Genomic DNA, 17040 nt, shown 5'->3' with positions numbered 1-17040 from the left:
TCAGTATAACAGTCCCCTAACATAACATACTCAGTCATACTGTACTCCTTCTACCCAGATAGTAGTTTTCCCCCAATTGGCTGACCTTGCCTCCGGTCTCATATATATCGGAGGCTTTCAGGTTCATCAATGAGCATCGGCGTTATGAATACTTTGCTGAGCAAGGGAAAGCTCACTGGTGCATTCCGCGTCCTGTCACTGCCGTGCCCTGTTATTCAGCCTATACTTGAGCTCGTTCAACACCTGACATATTAGAGTGCTTCAAATGTGGCCAGAGGTTCAATACAAGCCCCCAGGAACAGTGCATACTTCCGCAATCCACCAGTGCTCAGCGGCCAAGCCTGGTATTGCAGCTGTTTAAGCGGGCTGTGTGGACGGGTCCCTCGATTCATAGATCCCAGAAGTAGATATCTCAGTTTTATGTCGTATAGGCTTCGCCTTTAAAGGCTATCGCTATTGGGTTATCCCTAGGCGTGAGCCGTAGAACTGAACAATTTGTAATCCCCGCCCACCAACAAGATATATTCGGGCGCCGGCGGACGTTCTGCTCCCATTTTCTTCAGGACAATCCTGTAGCATACTGAAGTAAATAAATAGATATTATGGACTCAACGGCGAACGGCATCTGCAAGACATGTAACGCCGGTTACATCTTGCCGTACGGCGGCCATGAGGTGTGCGAGGGCTGCCTTGGACATGAACATGCTGTCTTGGCGCTCTCGCCGCCCTGCCTGTGTCGGCATTATGCTGTGCTGCCCAGACAGCGCGGAGCCGACACTGCCGCCGCCATTGCTGAACGAGCCGACGACTTTACTGTCCCGCTCGACGATGCCCTCTCTCTCCTTGTGAGCTCGGAGTCAGACGACTCCGACCGCGACAAGGAGGGGGCGTCTCCCCCGACTTCCCCTCTCCGAACGAAGATCAGAAGTAGATATCTCCGTTCACTCCCCGTCGACGCCATTTTGTTTTCAAGACTCGATAGGTAGATTGACGAACACAGAGATTGTGACATCCGTCAGCAACACGCAAGCTCTGTGTTCGCCAATCTACTTATCGAGTCTTAAAAACAAAATGGCGTTGACGGGTGCTCTACTGATGGTATTGTGTGTATAAAATGTCCTTTTTAATAAACAATCTGTACACTTAAAGTTCTCAATGCCTCTTTTTTTATGTTAAGACCCTTATTATACTACCAAAGAAGTGTCGGGCTACTTCTAGCCTTTTAAGTGGTTTAAAATAGCGATTTCGTTTTTACCATAACCACTGCCCCCTTCGTTCCAAGTTTATAGCGTTTTGATAGAATCAGCTAAAAACAGCCAACTGAAGAAAGCGTCTTTATGCGGTTTTTGTGCTCCAAAATGAACGTTTCAACTCGTTATCATACAAAACATATCCCAAATCCATTTTACACCGGAATTACCCTTTAATGAGCGAGACACTGATTAACAGGCTGCTGGTACAACGGCCAGCGCTGTTTCTGCCCTGGTCACTGCAGTGAACACATGGTGGTTCCTGTGCAGATGATGAAGACTTTTGTTCAATAAAGGAAGATAAAAAATAAGATGCTGGATGATTGCCCATGGCTGACTGTACCTGGTTGACTGTACCTCTATTCCTGGTAGACAATTCCTGACTGATTATTCCTGGCTGGCTGTTCTCTAGGGCCTCCTTTAAGCATCTCCTTCAAATAACACAACAAATGTTCCACTTTATCTTGACATCAAATCTATTTTTCTGTTATGTATGTTAAGACATGATTGTTGTTGTAATTTGCTTTGTCTGACAGAAACATGAGCAATTTGAAAAGCTAATCGTGAACTGATTAAATACAGTATTTCATCTGTGTCAAATTTTAAATATATTCCATTATAATGTGATTCAATTTAATACTGAAGATTACCTGTCGAGGCTGGCAGTGTCGGAACAAACTTTCGAGAAACAGCTTTCACCGTTAAGGGGTAAGAGGGTAATTTATGGCGAGTGGCCCGTCAACCAGCACATGTTCACTTATGCGTTTAACAAAGGGCCACTAAAGCGCTCGTAACTTACCCAGAGTAATGACAACGTCCCAGGTCTGTCAATTAGACTCATGGCAATCCTAAATATTTTAAGCACATGCAGATATGCCCCCTTCAGGGGCGTAGCCACATGGAGTATGAAAAAATAAATCCTGAACGGAAGCGGTCTAAAGAAATCTGAAATATGCACATTATTCTTATTCAAACTGTTATATGTTGACGTTATGAAAATATAACCGACAATCAGGTGCCACCCCAAATATAAGACTGACCCGAGCCGGCAACCACAGTAATACTGTCCTGGATACGCCCCTGGCCCCCTTTAGCATTATAATTGCATAGCCTACTTAACCTCCCCCAACCGAACGACCCCTCACAAGATCCCAGGGAAATGAACCATTGGATTCTTGGTCAGTGGGGGTAATAGTGCGGCCGAAGGTCGTAGCGTGTACGCTCTCCAAGGAAAACGAATGGTGCAACATTCACGAGAAATGACCCGCCCACCCCACCCCACCCTCAACATGCAGAGTCGGAGATATGTTTTTTGGTGACGGGATAAGTTACGGGGAGGTAGGGGGAGACTGGAATTAGTGCGTTTTTACGAGAGATTTCCCGCTCTGCGTCCTCACCTTCTCTGCAGTAACGTCCAATCAGAACCAATCAATGTTCAGACCTGTGTTGTCTCTGCCAGCTCTGTGCCGTCCAATATCATGTATAAATGGCTCATTCTTCTGAAAAGGAGCTTTCTTAAAGACCCATCACGTTATTGACATTTTTTCTCTGCCTTTATCTTGTTAACCTAACTCATATTAAAGGCTTGATCCTTTTTCGTCAGAATTATTTTGCATTGGTTGAAAGTAAAATAAAACCTTGGCAACCCCAACATTTTCCTGATCTGTCGTTGTAGTAGCCTATAAAGTATTTGTCTTCCTGTACGCACACGCGCGCGCGCACACAAACAACACACACACGTTATCCTGTCAAAAAAAGAATAGAGCTCTCTCTCTCTCTCTCTCTCTCTCTCTCTCTCTCTCTCTCTCTCTCTCTCTCTCTCTCTCTCTCTCTCTCTCTCTCTCTCTCTCTAGCTGAAGGCTGCACGCCTCTGTTTGTGTGCGTGTCCTTTTTTTTTTTCCTCACTCGCGCACGCTTAGTTCGAGAGTCATGAGAGCCAGGCAGGCTACTTTTTAATTTCGTTCTGACCGCACTGCAATCCTCCGCGATGCCAGTGCCACTACTGTACTCCTGCCTCGGCTGAGGCGGGCAGCGAGAGACAGCGCGGAGGAGGAGAGGAGGATGTGGGTGAGGAGGAGGCTGTGAAGCCGCCACGGTCGCCGCCCGAAACCAAATGCTTCTCAAGGGAGCCCGCGATGCGATGGGATGGGGCTCCGGACCATGATGGGTCGGATTTCCATAGGATGCTACCTGAGATGTGGCATCCTCGTGCTTTTTGCCTCGCGAGTCCAGGCTACCTCGGCGAGAGGTAGGCGAAATGTTTTCAATATGGACTTTATGGAGCCTACAGGGGGTGTTTTTAAAAGCGTATGGGGTGGCTGTTATAGCGCATCCGTTATCATGTTGTATTCATTGTTAAATATGTTCTGGAGAGGCTGGAGGAGAGGGGCGCGCGTCGCGGCGGTGGTCCTGCACCGCGCGCCCTTCTCAGAGTGAATCAAAATCATTACCGATCACGAGTGAGAAAAAGTTTCCTGGTGTGGGCAAGGTTCGCCGAAACCATGCATACACCCTACAAGTTGTGGCACTATGTTTGGTGTGAACGTGTTGTCTTGTGTAATCCTGTATTCAATAAATCATGAACACACGACGCACCAAACCACCCGGAGCCCGATGGCTCAACGCGCTCTGGGTCTGAAACGATGTCCACCGATGTGTCCCTGGTCCCATCTAGTTTAAAACGCTCCTACTTTATGTCCTTAAATTAGCCTTTTTCGGAGATTTGGGGTGTCTACGTTTCAAAATGTGTATTTTGTGACCCTTCTTCCACTTTGCATATGCGGACCTGGTGGCGTAAACTGGATTCAGTGTGTGCATTAAACGGAACGCGTTTGGACACGTTGCCTGGTCATCTGGGGAGGATTGATTTCACTGCTCGTTTTCTACTCTCTCGAAAGTCACTTTTGGTAAACAGAAAATCTGTCGAGCTGTATCTGTTTGACGCCGATTGTTTCCTGCTGCTTAGTAGTGCGTGTTTGCGTGATACTGTCCATTCATCTCCAAATGGCCATGAAGAGTTACTGAATTATTTATTCCATCACAGTTTGCTGTTTAAGCATCGCCCATTACCGTCTGGTTATTCCATCTTGTGGAAACGAGTTCACCTGCAGGTGGCTAACTGGACCTTTAGGGAATCTGGTTCTGTTTCTTCTTATTCTAAAGCTAATCAGTGGGGACCCAGTCTAATTAGCCTTGACGCATTGATATCAGTTTCAACATTTGACTGTTATATATAACTTTAATTGTTACACTATAATGAGACTCTAAGGACACTTTTTTAAGGTAATCGCTCCAGAAGGGATTCTGGGTTTAATTTGGATGTCAATCAGAAACACATTCCACACTCATTCTAGAAAGGTGCGGAGACTTGACGTCCTTTCCACCGGTCAGTGTGTATGATGTCCTGAGTGAGGCGTGTCTTTGTTGCACCCAAATCGGTGTACAGTTGTTCATAAACCACGAGGTGATGAACGGTTTAATTATTTAGAAGGTGCCACGCACATAGGCACTAGAATAACGATGAGAGGAGAGCGAGATAATGCAAACTGCAGAAAGAAGTCGACAAGACTCAAGACACTCAATCGGACGAAAGGAGAGACAGATTTATTGAAAGAGAGAGATCGGGAGTGAGAGCGAGAGCAAAAGGAGGAGAGAGAGAGAGAAAGCGAAAGGGGGAGAGAGCGATGAGAGAGATTTGGTGAAGAGAAAGGGAGCGTGTGAAAAGCCATTTTACTCATTGAAAATATCACTTCCTGGGTATTGCCCTAGCTTTGATTCAACTGACATTTCACACAGATAAAAAGCCCTCGTTCACGGTTAGTTTGGGGGGCTATATCCACCATTGTTGCTCTTCTGTCAGAGATTACTCGGTGGTCGCATTATCTGGATTCTAACTATTGAATTATTGAAAAATAACCCATTTCTCTCTCCCTCCTCTATTTCTATCCCCACCTCCGCCCTTTAGAGGGGAATAAGCGGTCAGATCCCAAGACAGGTAGACCATAGCAAGACCTGTGTCCAACTTTATAAACAGAAAACACACAAACAATATCTGTGCATATATGTACATATGAGGTTGTTATATCGCCAATAAGGATTGGATTCGACTTAAACCAAGCACATTCTTACGAAACCAAACCTTTTAAAAGCGTAGAATAGCAGCGAAGGTATTAAATAATTCAGATTCCCCTCCGACTCACATCTTTATGTGAAAGATGATATTGTCTTGGATGTGTCTACGGGCTGTGAACCCTGGGAGTTATGAGTACGGCGATCGCCGTTGTGTGTTTGTGTGAATGCTTAACAGTGTTAAATGGACCTGTATGGTCGTGTTGAAGTGTGTGGGTGCTTGACTGTGGGCATACGCGCATGTGTATGTGTGTGCGTGCATGGGTTTTTGTGCTGTGCCCAGCTCCGTCCTTGTACATCCTGTGGCCTTGGCGCTGTCGCTCTCTTCCTGTTGATAGCTCGCATTGTGCTTCAAACCGCACTGAAAAGGGAAACCTTGGAGAGGCTAACGGTCCGCATCCACAATTCACACGCTGCTGCACCGCTGCCTGGCTCAAGGGTTCATCCCCCATCCCCCAATAACCCTCCCTGAAGCTCAAGCACAAAGAAAGGATTCACACCATTAAACGTCCCATGGCATGCTTTAATATAGATATTAGTGGGCCCCTGCCAAAATATTTGAAGACGTTTCCGAAATTCAGCCGTGGTGCAGAATTAAAGCCACTACGAGCCAGTTGTACATTGAGCTTTCTCCAAAGGCGCTGTTTCGGTGTCTGTTGCTTTAATTCAAATGAGGAGGAGAGTGGCGGGTCAAGGAGGAGGTTGGGGTTGTAGCCCTGAGCAGCTTGCCGCCACGGTACCGTGAGCTCTGTTTACAGTGGATGTATCGCAATGGCGAGGCGCAAACAGCCTTTGGCCATGTTCTGTAAATATTCTAGAACACTCCGGGTGCTCCGGCGGGAGTCCTGGAGCTCTATATGTAAATATCAGATTATACATAGATATCTCATATATTACATATTATAACGGCCAAAAGCTGTATGCGCCTGCAGACGATATTATGAATCTCAAACAACGTCAGGTTCTCGGACGTCTCTGGTTCCTCCACTTCCACATCAAACTGAAGTAGACCGACCCACGCGTTGCCTGCTGCCCGCTGCCCGGCGGTGGTGCTTCGCTATGGTGCTGCCCTGCGGCAGCGGGCAGTGGGCAGCGAGGCTCCGGCGGGAGAAAATCCCTGTCTCCTCGATGTCGCAGTTCATGTACTTCAGGGATTCTAAGCCAAAGTTCCTTTCCCCCAATTCCTTCTCAACCATGGCAAGGATAACCCCAACTACAGTCTCGTTGTGGAAATACCAGAAACGTCAAGGAACCGACGTGTTATGCGCCATAACCGCAGAACGGTTATCCAAATAACAACTAATGCCGAGTTTCCACTGCAGGGTGCGGAACGGATCGGATCGCAAAGGTGCGGTAGGGAGGGGGCGGTATAGCCCAGCTCAGTTCCGAGGTCGCGTTTCCACTGCCGACAGTACCCTTTGTGGTAGGCCGGATGTCGATCGCCGCGGCAGCTACGTAAACATCGTAAACAACGTCTTCCTCCCCAAGAATGCAGACGAACGTCTCCACCTCCTTGTTCGCCCAAGCAAGCGTTTTTCGTGACATGTTAATTGTAAAGAATAATACCTCGAGGCTACTGTTTGTTTGTTTTTATCCCTGCGTCACCCGGAAGTGATGATTCTGTCGACCAATCAACGGAGGGGGTGTGTAGCTAGAATTTCCCGGGACCCTTTCAGGCGTCTCGTCTCGTTTTCGGTTCCCCAACGGAAGAGTCCCGAGAACGAGGCCGGAACGGGTACGGCAAAGTCCGGGTCACGCCCACTTTTGGCGGTGGAAACGCGACCCGATCCGCACCTTTGCGATCCGATCCGTTCCGCACCCTGCAGTGGAAACGCGCCATAAGTGTACAACAATTGCCTTACAGTGTGTGTAATCACACACACACACACACACACACACACACACACACACACACACACACACACACACACACACACACACACACACACACACACACACACACACACACACACACACACACACATGGCTAGGCTAAATTCTCTGGGCTGGCAAGGCAGAGAAAGCGGAGGTCTCTCTGCCTTTCCCCCTTATGACGACATAAGGGGGAAAATTCCAAAACGGCGCGTCTGAGCTTTGTTTTTTTCAAAGGCGGAGCAGAATGCCTCGTGTTCGTTTTGCACCCAACACAATTTCTAGCTACTGGGGGAGCATAGGTAGGCTAGAGGAACTCATATTAATGTTAGAAAACCTCAGAAAGTGAGATTTTCATGCCATGGGATCTTTAATGAACATTTCACCGACAATGAAATCCTTATCGTCTCATCTTTTCACCTTTAGCAGTTGGTAGAACTTCACGTTTCCAGGAGATGTATTTATATATATATAAGTCCACATGATGTAACTATATATGTATTTGCAATTTGCATACAGGATGATACTATACCTAGTAGATGGCGGCCTTGTGTGAACATCCTGATCTTGTGAGTACATGTTCTGTTTCTTTATGCAGATCTGTCTGGCCTCAATCCCTAGGAAAAAATGTCAAAATTATAGGAACAATCAGCACTGGGGGGGGGCAAACCTACAGATCAATCAAAACTGTCTTCATATGAGAAAGGCAGAATAACAGTGTTTAAATACTCCATTAAATCTGCCAGAAGGCTTTTGTCAGAAGGAAATGTTTTTGCTGTACTTCCAGCCGGATTCGGAAGAGCAAAGAGCATGAACAGTCTTTGAACAGTTGAAGGCAGATTTGGTGATAGGGCAACTGATATTCATTGCGAAACACGAACTGGATTATCTTGATTGGCTCTATATATACTACAAGATTTTTATTTTAGATTGTGGAAGAACTAAATTACATTTCATATTTATATAAAAAGAAATATATATATATATATGTTTATACCGTTCAAAACTCTCTATATCCGGCATGTTGCTGAAGTGGCTGTAAAGTGACGTTTTGTGGCCAGGGCCTTCTGCACCAGGCGAGATCGCGAATTGTTTGGGGGACGTCAGGAAGATAACATAGCGAGAGAGAGGGAGCCTGTGTGTGTGTGTGTGTGTGTGTGTGTGTGTGTGTGTGTGTGTGTGTGTGTGTGTGTGTGTGTGTGTGTGTGTGTGTGTGTGTGTGTGTGTGTGTGTGTGTGTGTGTGTGTGTGTGTGTGTGTGTGTGTCAAAGAGTTTCGGAGCAGAATACTTTAGTATATCAAGTTATTAGTCTGTCATTGTGGCATTGTCAAGAGGGAGAGGGAGAGAGACAGAGACAGAGACAGAGAGAGAGAGAGAGAGAGAGAGAGAGAGAGAGAGAGAGAGAGAGAGAGAGAGAGAGAGAGAGAGAGGAATGGTGTAAGAGACTTGCAAAACAGGAGACTGGTGTGTTGAGATCAAAAATGGTTCAAACACCTTGAACTCATCAAAACCTCTCTTCCCCCTAGGGGGGCAAGTAATGGTGTTGCTAACAACATCAAAGTTCAAAGCAGAGTGAGTCTCACTAGAATCATATATTAAAAACAATTACAAAGTACCAAAAAACACAACAACAGCTAACACGATCGCATTGGCATGATTATTTTATGACACATTATCCTATTAAAGGGCAGATAAACCCCCGTTTTAGAAGTAGAACTTCCGCGAACGTGTTTCTACCCTGTGATGCGAGAGCAGTCGTAAAGGTTTTAAAACAACCCACACTTCGGTTTCCTGATGCAAGGGGTTCTGTCAAACGGCAAAGCCCACGTCGACCTTGCTTGTGCAGAGTTTACCGCCGATTGAAATGTAGCACTCTGGGAACGTTTTTTTTAGCCCCAAGTTCAGACTTCTTGAGTGTTAGAGACTTTTCCACCTTTACCAAATTTCTAGTCAGAAAGATGACAGAGATGTTTCCCAAACACTTTGTGAGGCCCAAGCGCAACAGCTTTCAAGACGTTTTTTTTGTTACCTCTATAACGTTTTCTGTATCTTTTTTGCATAAAACGCAAGCAGTCCTTGTCCGATTCTCTAGCATCATCTCCTCATTAGGAGCCATTGAGCCTCAATCTGAGCTCCCAGCTGACGGAGCCTTGTTTCCTTTCATTTCGATTTATATTTGAGCTCTCTCTCGTGGGCCTTGGCGGAATAACACCGTATTGCACGCAAACACACACACACATGCGCACGCACGCACATAGGACCATTTTGATGTATGGAAATATCATGAGTTTAGATCTAAATGTGTGGTAAAGTGCTTATAGCACCCAGCAAAGCACAGGGCATACGTTGAATGAAACGGAAAATACATTTCCAGAGTGCCTTTGAAGATGCCTTCTTGGATTGCTCCTCCGTAAAGGAATATACGAAGCACTGGCCCTTGCAGAAAAGGCGGGAATCTCACAGTACATCATGTCGTAGAAAATAGACAAGGTTGAAGATGGTTCAAACGAGTTGTATCCATAAAATATATTGGTCCATAAACATCAAAGGCAAATAAGTACTCTAGATATACCCAATTTCAGTAATCAACAGACTCACATTCTCGTTTTCACTTCATCAACTCACAATACCTTAAAGTGCTGCTCTAAGTACAATCTACAGCAGCTATTTCTGAACTATTTGTATTTGTTAAAAGTGCCTCACCAAACATTTGTTGTGTAGCATCCGCACACGGCACAGGTTAACACGGGAGGATATTATGACTTTTGGGGAGCTAATGCTAATAATGACGGCAACATTTGCCATCTTTCCAATAAGCCATTTAGGTCTAAGTTGATCAAGGGAAGTAAAGAGAAAATCCCCCTAAATCTCAACAGACAAGACATGGTTTGCTACAAGTTCACGTGTGCATCCAGAGTATTCTAATGATATGTAGGAGATCAAGGCTTATGCCATTCTGAGATTCCGCTTGGTGTTTAGTAGTTTCAAGTCTGAAGCATACTACTGTAGAAGGCTTTAATCTCAATTGAAATTACTTATTTGAACATACCTGGACATGTTAACGGGGTGAAACAGATATGGTAAGGGTCAGTGAAAGACCCCCCTTGATTATTCACTAGGGGGCTCTTAAACAAGGTAGAGAAAAACTATTTTCTGGTATGTTCAGACCCCTATACCCAAATCCCCTCTCTTTCTTCCCTTCTGTCTCTTCTCTGTTCATCTTTCCTTAATTTATTTATTTAGTGTGCTCTTTCATGGTCTTTAAACCATTTTTTATGCATTTTATTCCTTGTCTTTCTTCCTTTTTATTCATTATTTATTTTTCTCTCTGTTTTCCTAACCTTTCTTTCTTTCTTTCTTTCTTTAAGAAGAAGATAATAACTTTATTTATTTCATCCCATACATGGTAAATTAACTTGTTACAGCAGCCATGGAATATAAAATATGCAATAACAAAATAAAGTGTGGGTATCCAACAATACATACACAAGATAATACAAAATTAAATAAAAAAATCACCCAGCAACTACCCAATAAATGCGTCCAAGAGGTGCCTCACTACAGAATAAATACTTAGTCACACATGTACTTTCTTTCTTTCTTTCCCTCTGTCCTCCCTTCTTCCGGTCTGGTCGTTCCTCTGCTTTTTCCTTCTCCCCTGACTTTCTCCATGTGTACGATGGAGCGCTCTGTCCAAAGTCTTCCCCCTAAACCCAGCCAATTAGCAGCAGCAGTCCATTTAATCAATCGCTGTGATTGGCTGAACAATGCTCTGCCCATTTTTCTCTGCCCATTCCGCTTCTTGTGATTCCTATCAAAGTTATTTGGCACGAGTTCAATCCGTACAAGCGCCTTAATTATTAATATCCTTTAGGTTACAACCATGCATTTACTTACCATGTAATACACATGAATGCGTGTGTGTTTTATATAATCATTAGTCCAATACTAAAGCAAGGTTATGCTGCATAACTTTGATCAGTTCACCCTTCAGCCAAGGGCCTGGGTTTGTCATTAAGACTGATAACATCGAGGCAGGGCATCGATGTGGCCGCACGGAGCTAAGAGCAGTCCTCTCTTACATCACAAACACAGGGATCAATACACATCTGGGTCCTTTCTGCCCCCTTCATCTCCAACGGGGGGGTGCGGACGGGACCACCTTTGACCAGCAGAGGACAAGCCCAACTTCAACATGTGTGTGTGTGTGTGGGGGGTGGGGGGGGGGGGAAGTGTGAAGTGTTTTAAAAAGGGTTTACATTCAAACGACAATGCTTTCTTGATTCCACACATGCATTCATAAATACATGCATACATACATACATACATACCAGTGGAGGCTTCTCCATTGAGGAGAGGGAGGAAGATCCTCCCTAACATTATTGAGAATAAAAAATGTAGATGCCCAGACTATTGTAATGAATTAATGCCCTTAAATATGACTACTTTATTGCATTTGAATATATAATGTTCGTTTCCCTGGGTAAAGGGACATTAGCACCCCCTATTGACAATTACTTCAGGGAGGAAGGTCCTCCGTCGCCCTCCGTTGACTCCCATTCATTTCCCCGAAAGTACTGGCGGCCGGTGGATAACATGGGTTTCAATGGGAGAGAGGAGGAAAGTCCTCCTCTGAGTGGGTGGGACCTTAAGGGGTCTGATTCGCGCAAAAATCTATCCGTCTGCCTTATGAACCAATAAGCAGGATCCCTGGATGTTGAGCAGCGTTGCCAGATTGGTCAGATTTCCCACCCAATTGGGCTACTTTTAACCATGTTAGGCTGGAAAAATTATCATTCGGCGGGAAATCTGCCCAATCTGGCAACGCTGTCGATAACAAACCCGGTCTGCATTGCCGCGGTGCTCAGTAAGAGACGCAGAGCAAGTGAAATCTGCGATAGCGAGATCCTAAATGTACAATGGAAACATTGGAAACGGAGGACATTGTTAACGTCTTATTAAAAAAAGCATTCCATTCATTGAGTTACAGTGCTAAGTTAGCGACCAAAGAAAGAGGTAGACCACTTCCCAAAATCAAGGTGACCAGAAGTAATGGCAACGTCATTGTTGTGAGTGCTACATGGTTTGCTAGGTACGCATGGCTTACTGGTAGCATTACAAGCAATCGACTTTATTGCTGGCCCTGTTTGCTTATGAATAATAGCAAATCTCCAACGTGGGCTGTTCATGGTTTCACTGATGTGGAAAATCTTGATAGGGCAACCAAACGCCACAAGTGTCAAGATCACGTTGGTGAGCACCAACGTGATCTTGACACCCGTCGAGATCTAGGCCCAATGATAGGCCCAGATTTTTTTATTTACTTTTACAAATCAATAGTAGGCCTGATTTGACAAATATGCTTTGCATCCTTTCCTTCTCAAATTACAGTGATGCCACTGGTGGCTTTGTATAAATTGTATTCACATAACTCCCTCCCTGCTATTTTGTAGTTCACCAAAACACCTTGAAATAACTTGAGTCTCACATTCTTATGCCACCATACACCAACAGTGCAAGCAGGCCAATGGCAACCAAGCGCGCAGTCCTTCCTCCCTCACTTTAAAAACCACCAGCCGCCACTGATACATACATACATACATACATACATACATACATACATACATACATACATACATACATACATACATACATACATACATACATACATACATACATACATACATACATACATACATACATACATACATACATACATACATACATACAGAATAGGAGAGGGCTATGTGGACCTTAACAGGATCTTTAGAAAACAGGCAGCTCAGCTTCATTGTTCTGGGCTGAAAGGAGGAGACAGTACAATTAATTAACCCAGACAACACGCCGCTATTTACAGTTCTCCTCAATGGCAAACGGCAATTCCATGCAAAGGAAGAATGTGCAGCTTCTGATCCATGATGATAAGCATGCTGTATGCTGCTTCTCAGTGGTAGGATGTTTCTGTCTAGGGAGGTTTGTGTGTGTGTGCGTGTGTGTGTGTGTGTATGTGTGTGTGTGTGTGTGTGTGTGGATAGCTCTAATCCACAACTAGTATTTGATAAAAGGAGAGGATAAAGAGAAGGATATGAACCTAATTACCAATCGGGCGATCCTGAGACATCTAGAATTGGTTACGACCAATTTTCTCCTTTTGTCTCATCTTTTGGTATCTCCAACCCGTGCGAATTACTCAGTGACCAGCCCCGGCTTGATTGTAATCTTTGGGTAAGATGAGGCGGTGAGAGAGCGTGATCGAGACAGAGAGCGAGAGAGGGGAGAGAGGCGGGGGAGAGAAAAAATGAAAGTGAAAGTAATGGAGTGGGCTAATCGATGCCAAGCAGTCGAGGAGCGCTGGGGATTCTTCAGTTTTTTCTGTGATCATTGCATCCGTGAGTGCTTTAATTAGCCGCCTCAGGAGGCGGCTAATTAAAGAACAGTGTGGAACGGCCTAGCTAGGTGCCTTTTAAAACTAGCTAGCTTGCTGGTACATCAAAAACGGGCTCACTAGTCTGTTCCCTCCAAAACAGGCTCACTACTTTGTTCTCTCCAAAGCAGGGTTAACTATTTTGTTCCCTCCAAAACTGGCTAGCTAGCTTCTTCCTTCCAAAACTGTCGGGTATCAGAGTTGTTTAATACTGATATTTTCTGCTGGGTTCAATGCTTGCCACTCACGGAACATAGACCATGTTTTCTTTTGACGAGGTGAGAAAAAACCTGCACTGTTCTTAAAAGCGGACCATTGTTCGTCTCGAGAGAGATTTGCGTGCCCTGACTTTTTTAGGGTAGATATACCTTTATTTTACGATCTTTACACGGATATAATTGTCATGCAATCGTGACAAATAGGCTAATAATAATTATGTTAATTATTATTACCATAATTATTTGTTTTATTTATTCTATATGGTTCTTGAGGTGGTTGCAAGACTGTGGATGTTTGGCTTAATCGAGGCGCTTTTTAATCCTACGGTTTGATAATGTTACCATAGGATAATTTGCACCTGTATCTTTAGCGTGAGAAATGTTGGGGGGGGGGGGGGGGGGGGGACGTGGAAACCCATCCTTCATGGTACTTTGTCAGCCCATTACCTCCATTTGAGGAATGAGGCCTACATATCCGTGCATCTTTAATAACGATAAAAGATGACGAAAAGCGGTGTCTCTAGACACCGCTTTTATTTTATAAATCATATCTTTTGACAATTATAGTGAAAAAAAATCGAGTCATATGGATTGCTGTGGATAAGTTTATTTATTTTAAATAATTACCATTAGATTGTATCAGAAACCTTGCTTGATATGAATCATAGTTACTATCCGGCAGAATCGGCCTACATAGGTTCAATTCAGCATGCGTCCATAGTTCCTTCCACATCCTATTGGACCGATGTACACATTGAGCAGAAATGTTCACAGGCAAGATCCATAACAAAATCCTCTATCCTCTAAAAACATGTTCAGAGCTCCAGTTGAGGTGCAGTGGTGAAGCTAATCTTAGGTTTGTCCATGGCCCTGCGGCTTCGGTGAGGGTTTCAGTTCGCAGTAATATATACAACCACCTGATGCCGCCGTTTCAATTCCATTCAAAAAGCTTTATGGAACGACCATTGTTGTGTATTACCGATGTAACAGTATTACCGATGCATTATATATCTTTCTTTTTTATACCTGATGGAGGTATGTTTTATTTCCCTAAGAGTAATAATTAAAAAATATATATATATTTAATTATCATTATTATTATTATTATTATTATTATTTGTATACATTGGTAGTCAAGGCGGGGCCCTATTGTTGTTAAGGCGGCCGCCTTAACCATTCAGTGCTTGGGGAAACATTGGCTATAGCGGGGCTATAGTGTCTCATCCTAGCTTGACTTCACACACTGTATTGATTATTATCGTAATCATATTGTTTTTAAAGGTGCTGTAGGCTATAGGTAAGAATTGAGAGCAGAAAAGCACAGAAGTGTTGCATCTCATGCTCCTGTGATTGACAGGCAAAATGGAGCCCCCGAACCAATCATGGAAGAGATGCTATCATCTGTCAGAAATTAGCCAGGATTAGTTTGAAAGCTATATTGACCCATACAGAGGCCGGTACCATCAACTGGAAACAGATATTCTCAAAGCGCATTTCACTCAATAATTGATGAGCCATTTTTACAAGTCACACTCGTTCAATAGCTTTTTAAACCATAGAGCTGCTTTTACAGAGAACAACACACATAGCCAGAATGTATTGGGTCTGCTTCGTAACGGCCTGGACTCCATTTTGGAAGCCCTGATTCTGAGAACATTATTTCCCATGGTGGTGTGCTTCAGGCTGTACTCAAATATCCTTGTTCACCACAAGATACGACGTAGCTACTGTGGTTGAACAGGACGTTCCTCTCAGTGAAAACACTGCATGGCCTCCCTTCTGGAGTAGGCTGCAGGCTCCAGGCCAGCTCAGCAGCAGGTTGCAGAGGTCAGAACAATACGTGTGGTCAGCTAAACCCGGATATACATTCAGCACTTTCTCTCTTCTTCAGGATTTTTTTTACTTTAAAAGGGAACTGTGTGTGTGTGTGTGTGTGTGTGTGTGTGTGTGTGTGTGTGTGTGTATGTGTGTGTGTGTGTGTGTGTGTGTGTGTGTGTGTGTGTGTGTGTGTGTGTGTGTGTGTGTGTGTGTGTGTGTGTCTTTGGGTGTGTCTGTTTGTCTAGCAGTTAAAAAGTTAATAGCAATAACACCTGTTTATTTAAACATTGAGCTAATCTTGTTTGTGTTCAATACATTCAACACACATTTTCCAAAAAGGGCTGTGATGTGCTGGAGATTACCCAAAACAAATAAATCAATGATTTGCATGCTTACTACCCGGTACACTGTCACAACGGCGACTGCAATAGGACATGATACCGCATTATAACATCGGAAGGGAAAGCCTTGCATAATGGCCAGATTGTCCCCTCAGCGAATGTGCAGTCTCACCTGGTACCAACACGCCTCTCAATATGTCTTTTCACTCACAGCTTGTGATCCAATTTTCCGGTGGCTTATTATGCAAATGACCTGAACAGTGCATCGGTAATCTGCATCTTGCCCACACATCAAAACACTACGTCTGCTTCTCCTCTAACTCGGGCTCCCGTACGGCGCAACACGGCTCATTAGAGACGTCACTAATTCAGTTGGACTGTTGGCTCTTTTTTCTCCTTATAAGGCAGGAAGGAAGCTTCTGGAGGAGTGGCTTTGTGTGCCATGAAGGGTTTTCCTTGTCTGGTCGGCCCGTCGGGCTTCAGACTGAATGTCACATCAGGTTCCTGGTATATAACCTGGGATGTTCACATGGGCCATCACATGGGTGATGGGGTGGTCAATATCACCGTTTCATGTAACGCCGGATGCAACTACTCCTTTCGACTACTTTCAGTTGGTTTCATTGAAGCCGTTTGGTCAAACACTGACAATTCAACACATTGTATCAAATTCATTTTTCAACCGTTTACCTTCGTTCAAAACATTGAGCAAATCTACACACTTGTATCTTCAATAATATCTCAACGAAATTTCGATAGCTTTTATTCTTTTTTCAGAATCACAGTTTTAGTTTCTTACCGGCATAGTTTTCAGGTGCTCTCATTGATTTCTGTTGACAGAGCGTGAGGACGTTCAGGCACACACACGCGCAATACCTCCACCATTCTCTTCAACACACACACACAAGCAATGGCTCTACCATTCTATTAAGAGACACACACACACACACACACACACACACACACAGTGTTGTGCCTGAACACGTTCA

General features: G+C 44.3%; 1 protein-coding gene across 1 annotated transcript in view; it reads left to right on the top strand.

The window, feature by feature from the left end:
- Positions 1-3215: 3215 nt before the first annotated feature.
- Positions 3216-17040, top strand: part of LOC130380596 (netrin receptor UNC5D-like) — a 159475-nt gene continuing 145650 nt past the window's right edge. The window contains exon 1 of the mRNA XM_056587841.1: positions 3216-3498. Coding sequence (XP_056443816.1) covers positions 3396-3498 — 103 coding nt within the window. The 5' untranslated portion in view covers positions 3216-3395. The remainder of the gene's footprint in view (positions 3499-17040) is intronic.

The sequence above is a fragment of the Gadus chalcogrammus genome, chromosome 4 (genome assembly GCF_026213295.1).
Source record: "Gadus chalcogrammus isolate NIFS_2021 chromosome 4, NIFS_Gcha_1.0, whole genome shotgun sequence".
Classification (NCBI taxonomy): Eukaryota; Metazoa; Chordata; class Actinopteri; order Gadiformes; family Gadidae; genus Gadus; species Gadus chalcogrammus.
The sequence above is the reverse complement of the archived record's forward strand: the minus strand, read 5'-3'. Positions and strand labels throughout refer to the sequence as shown.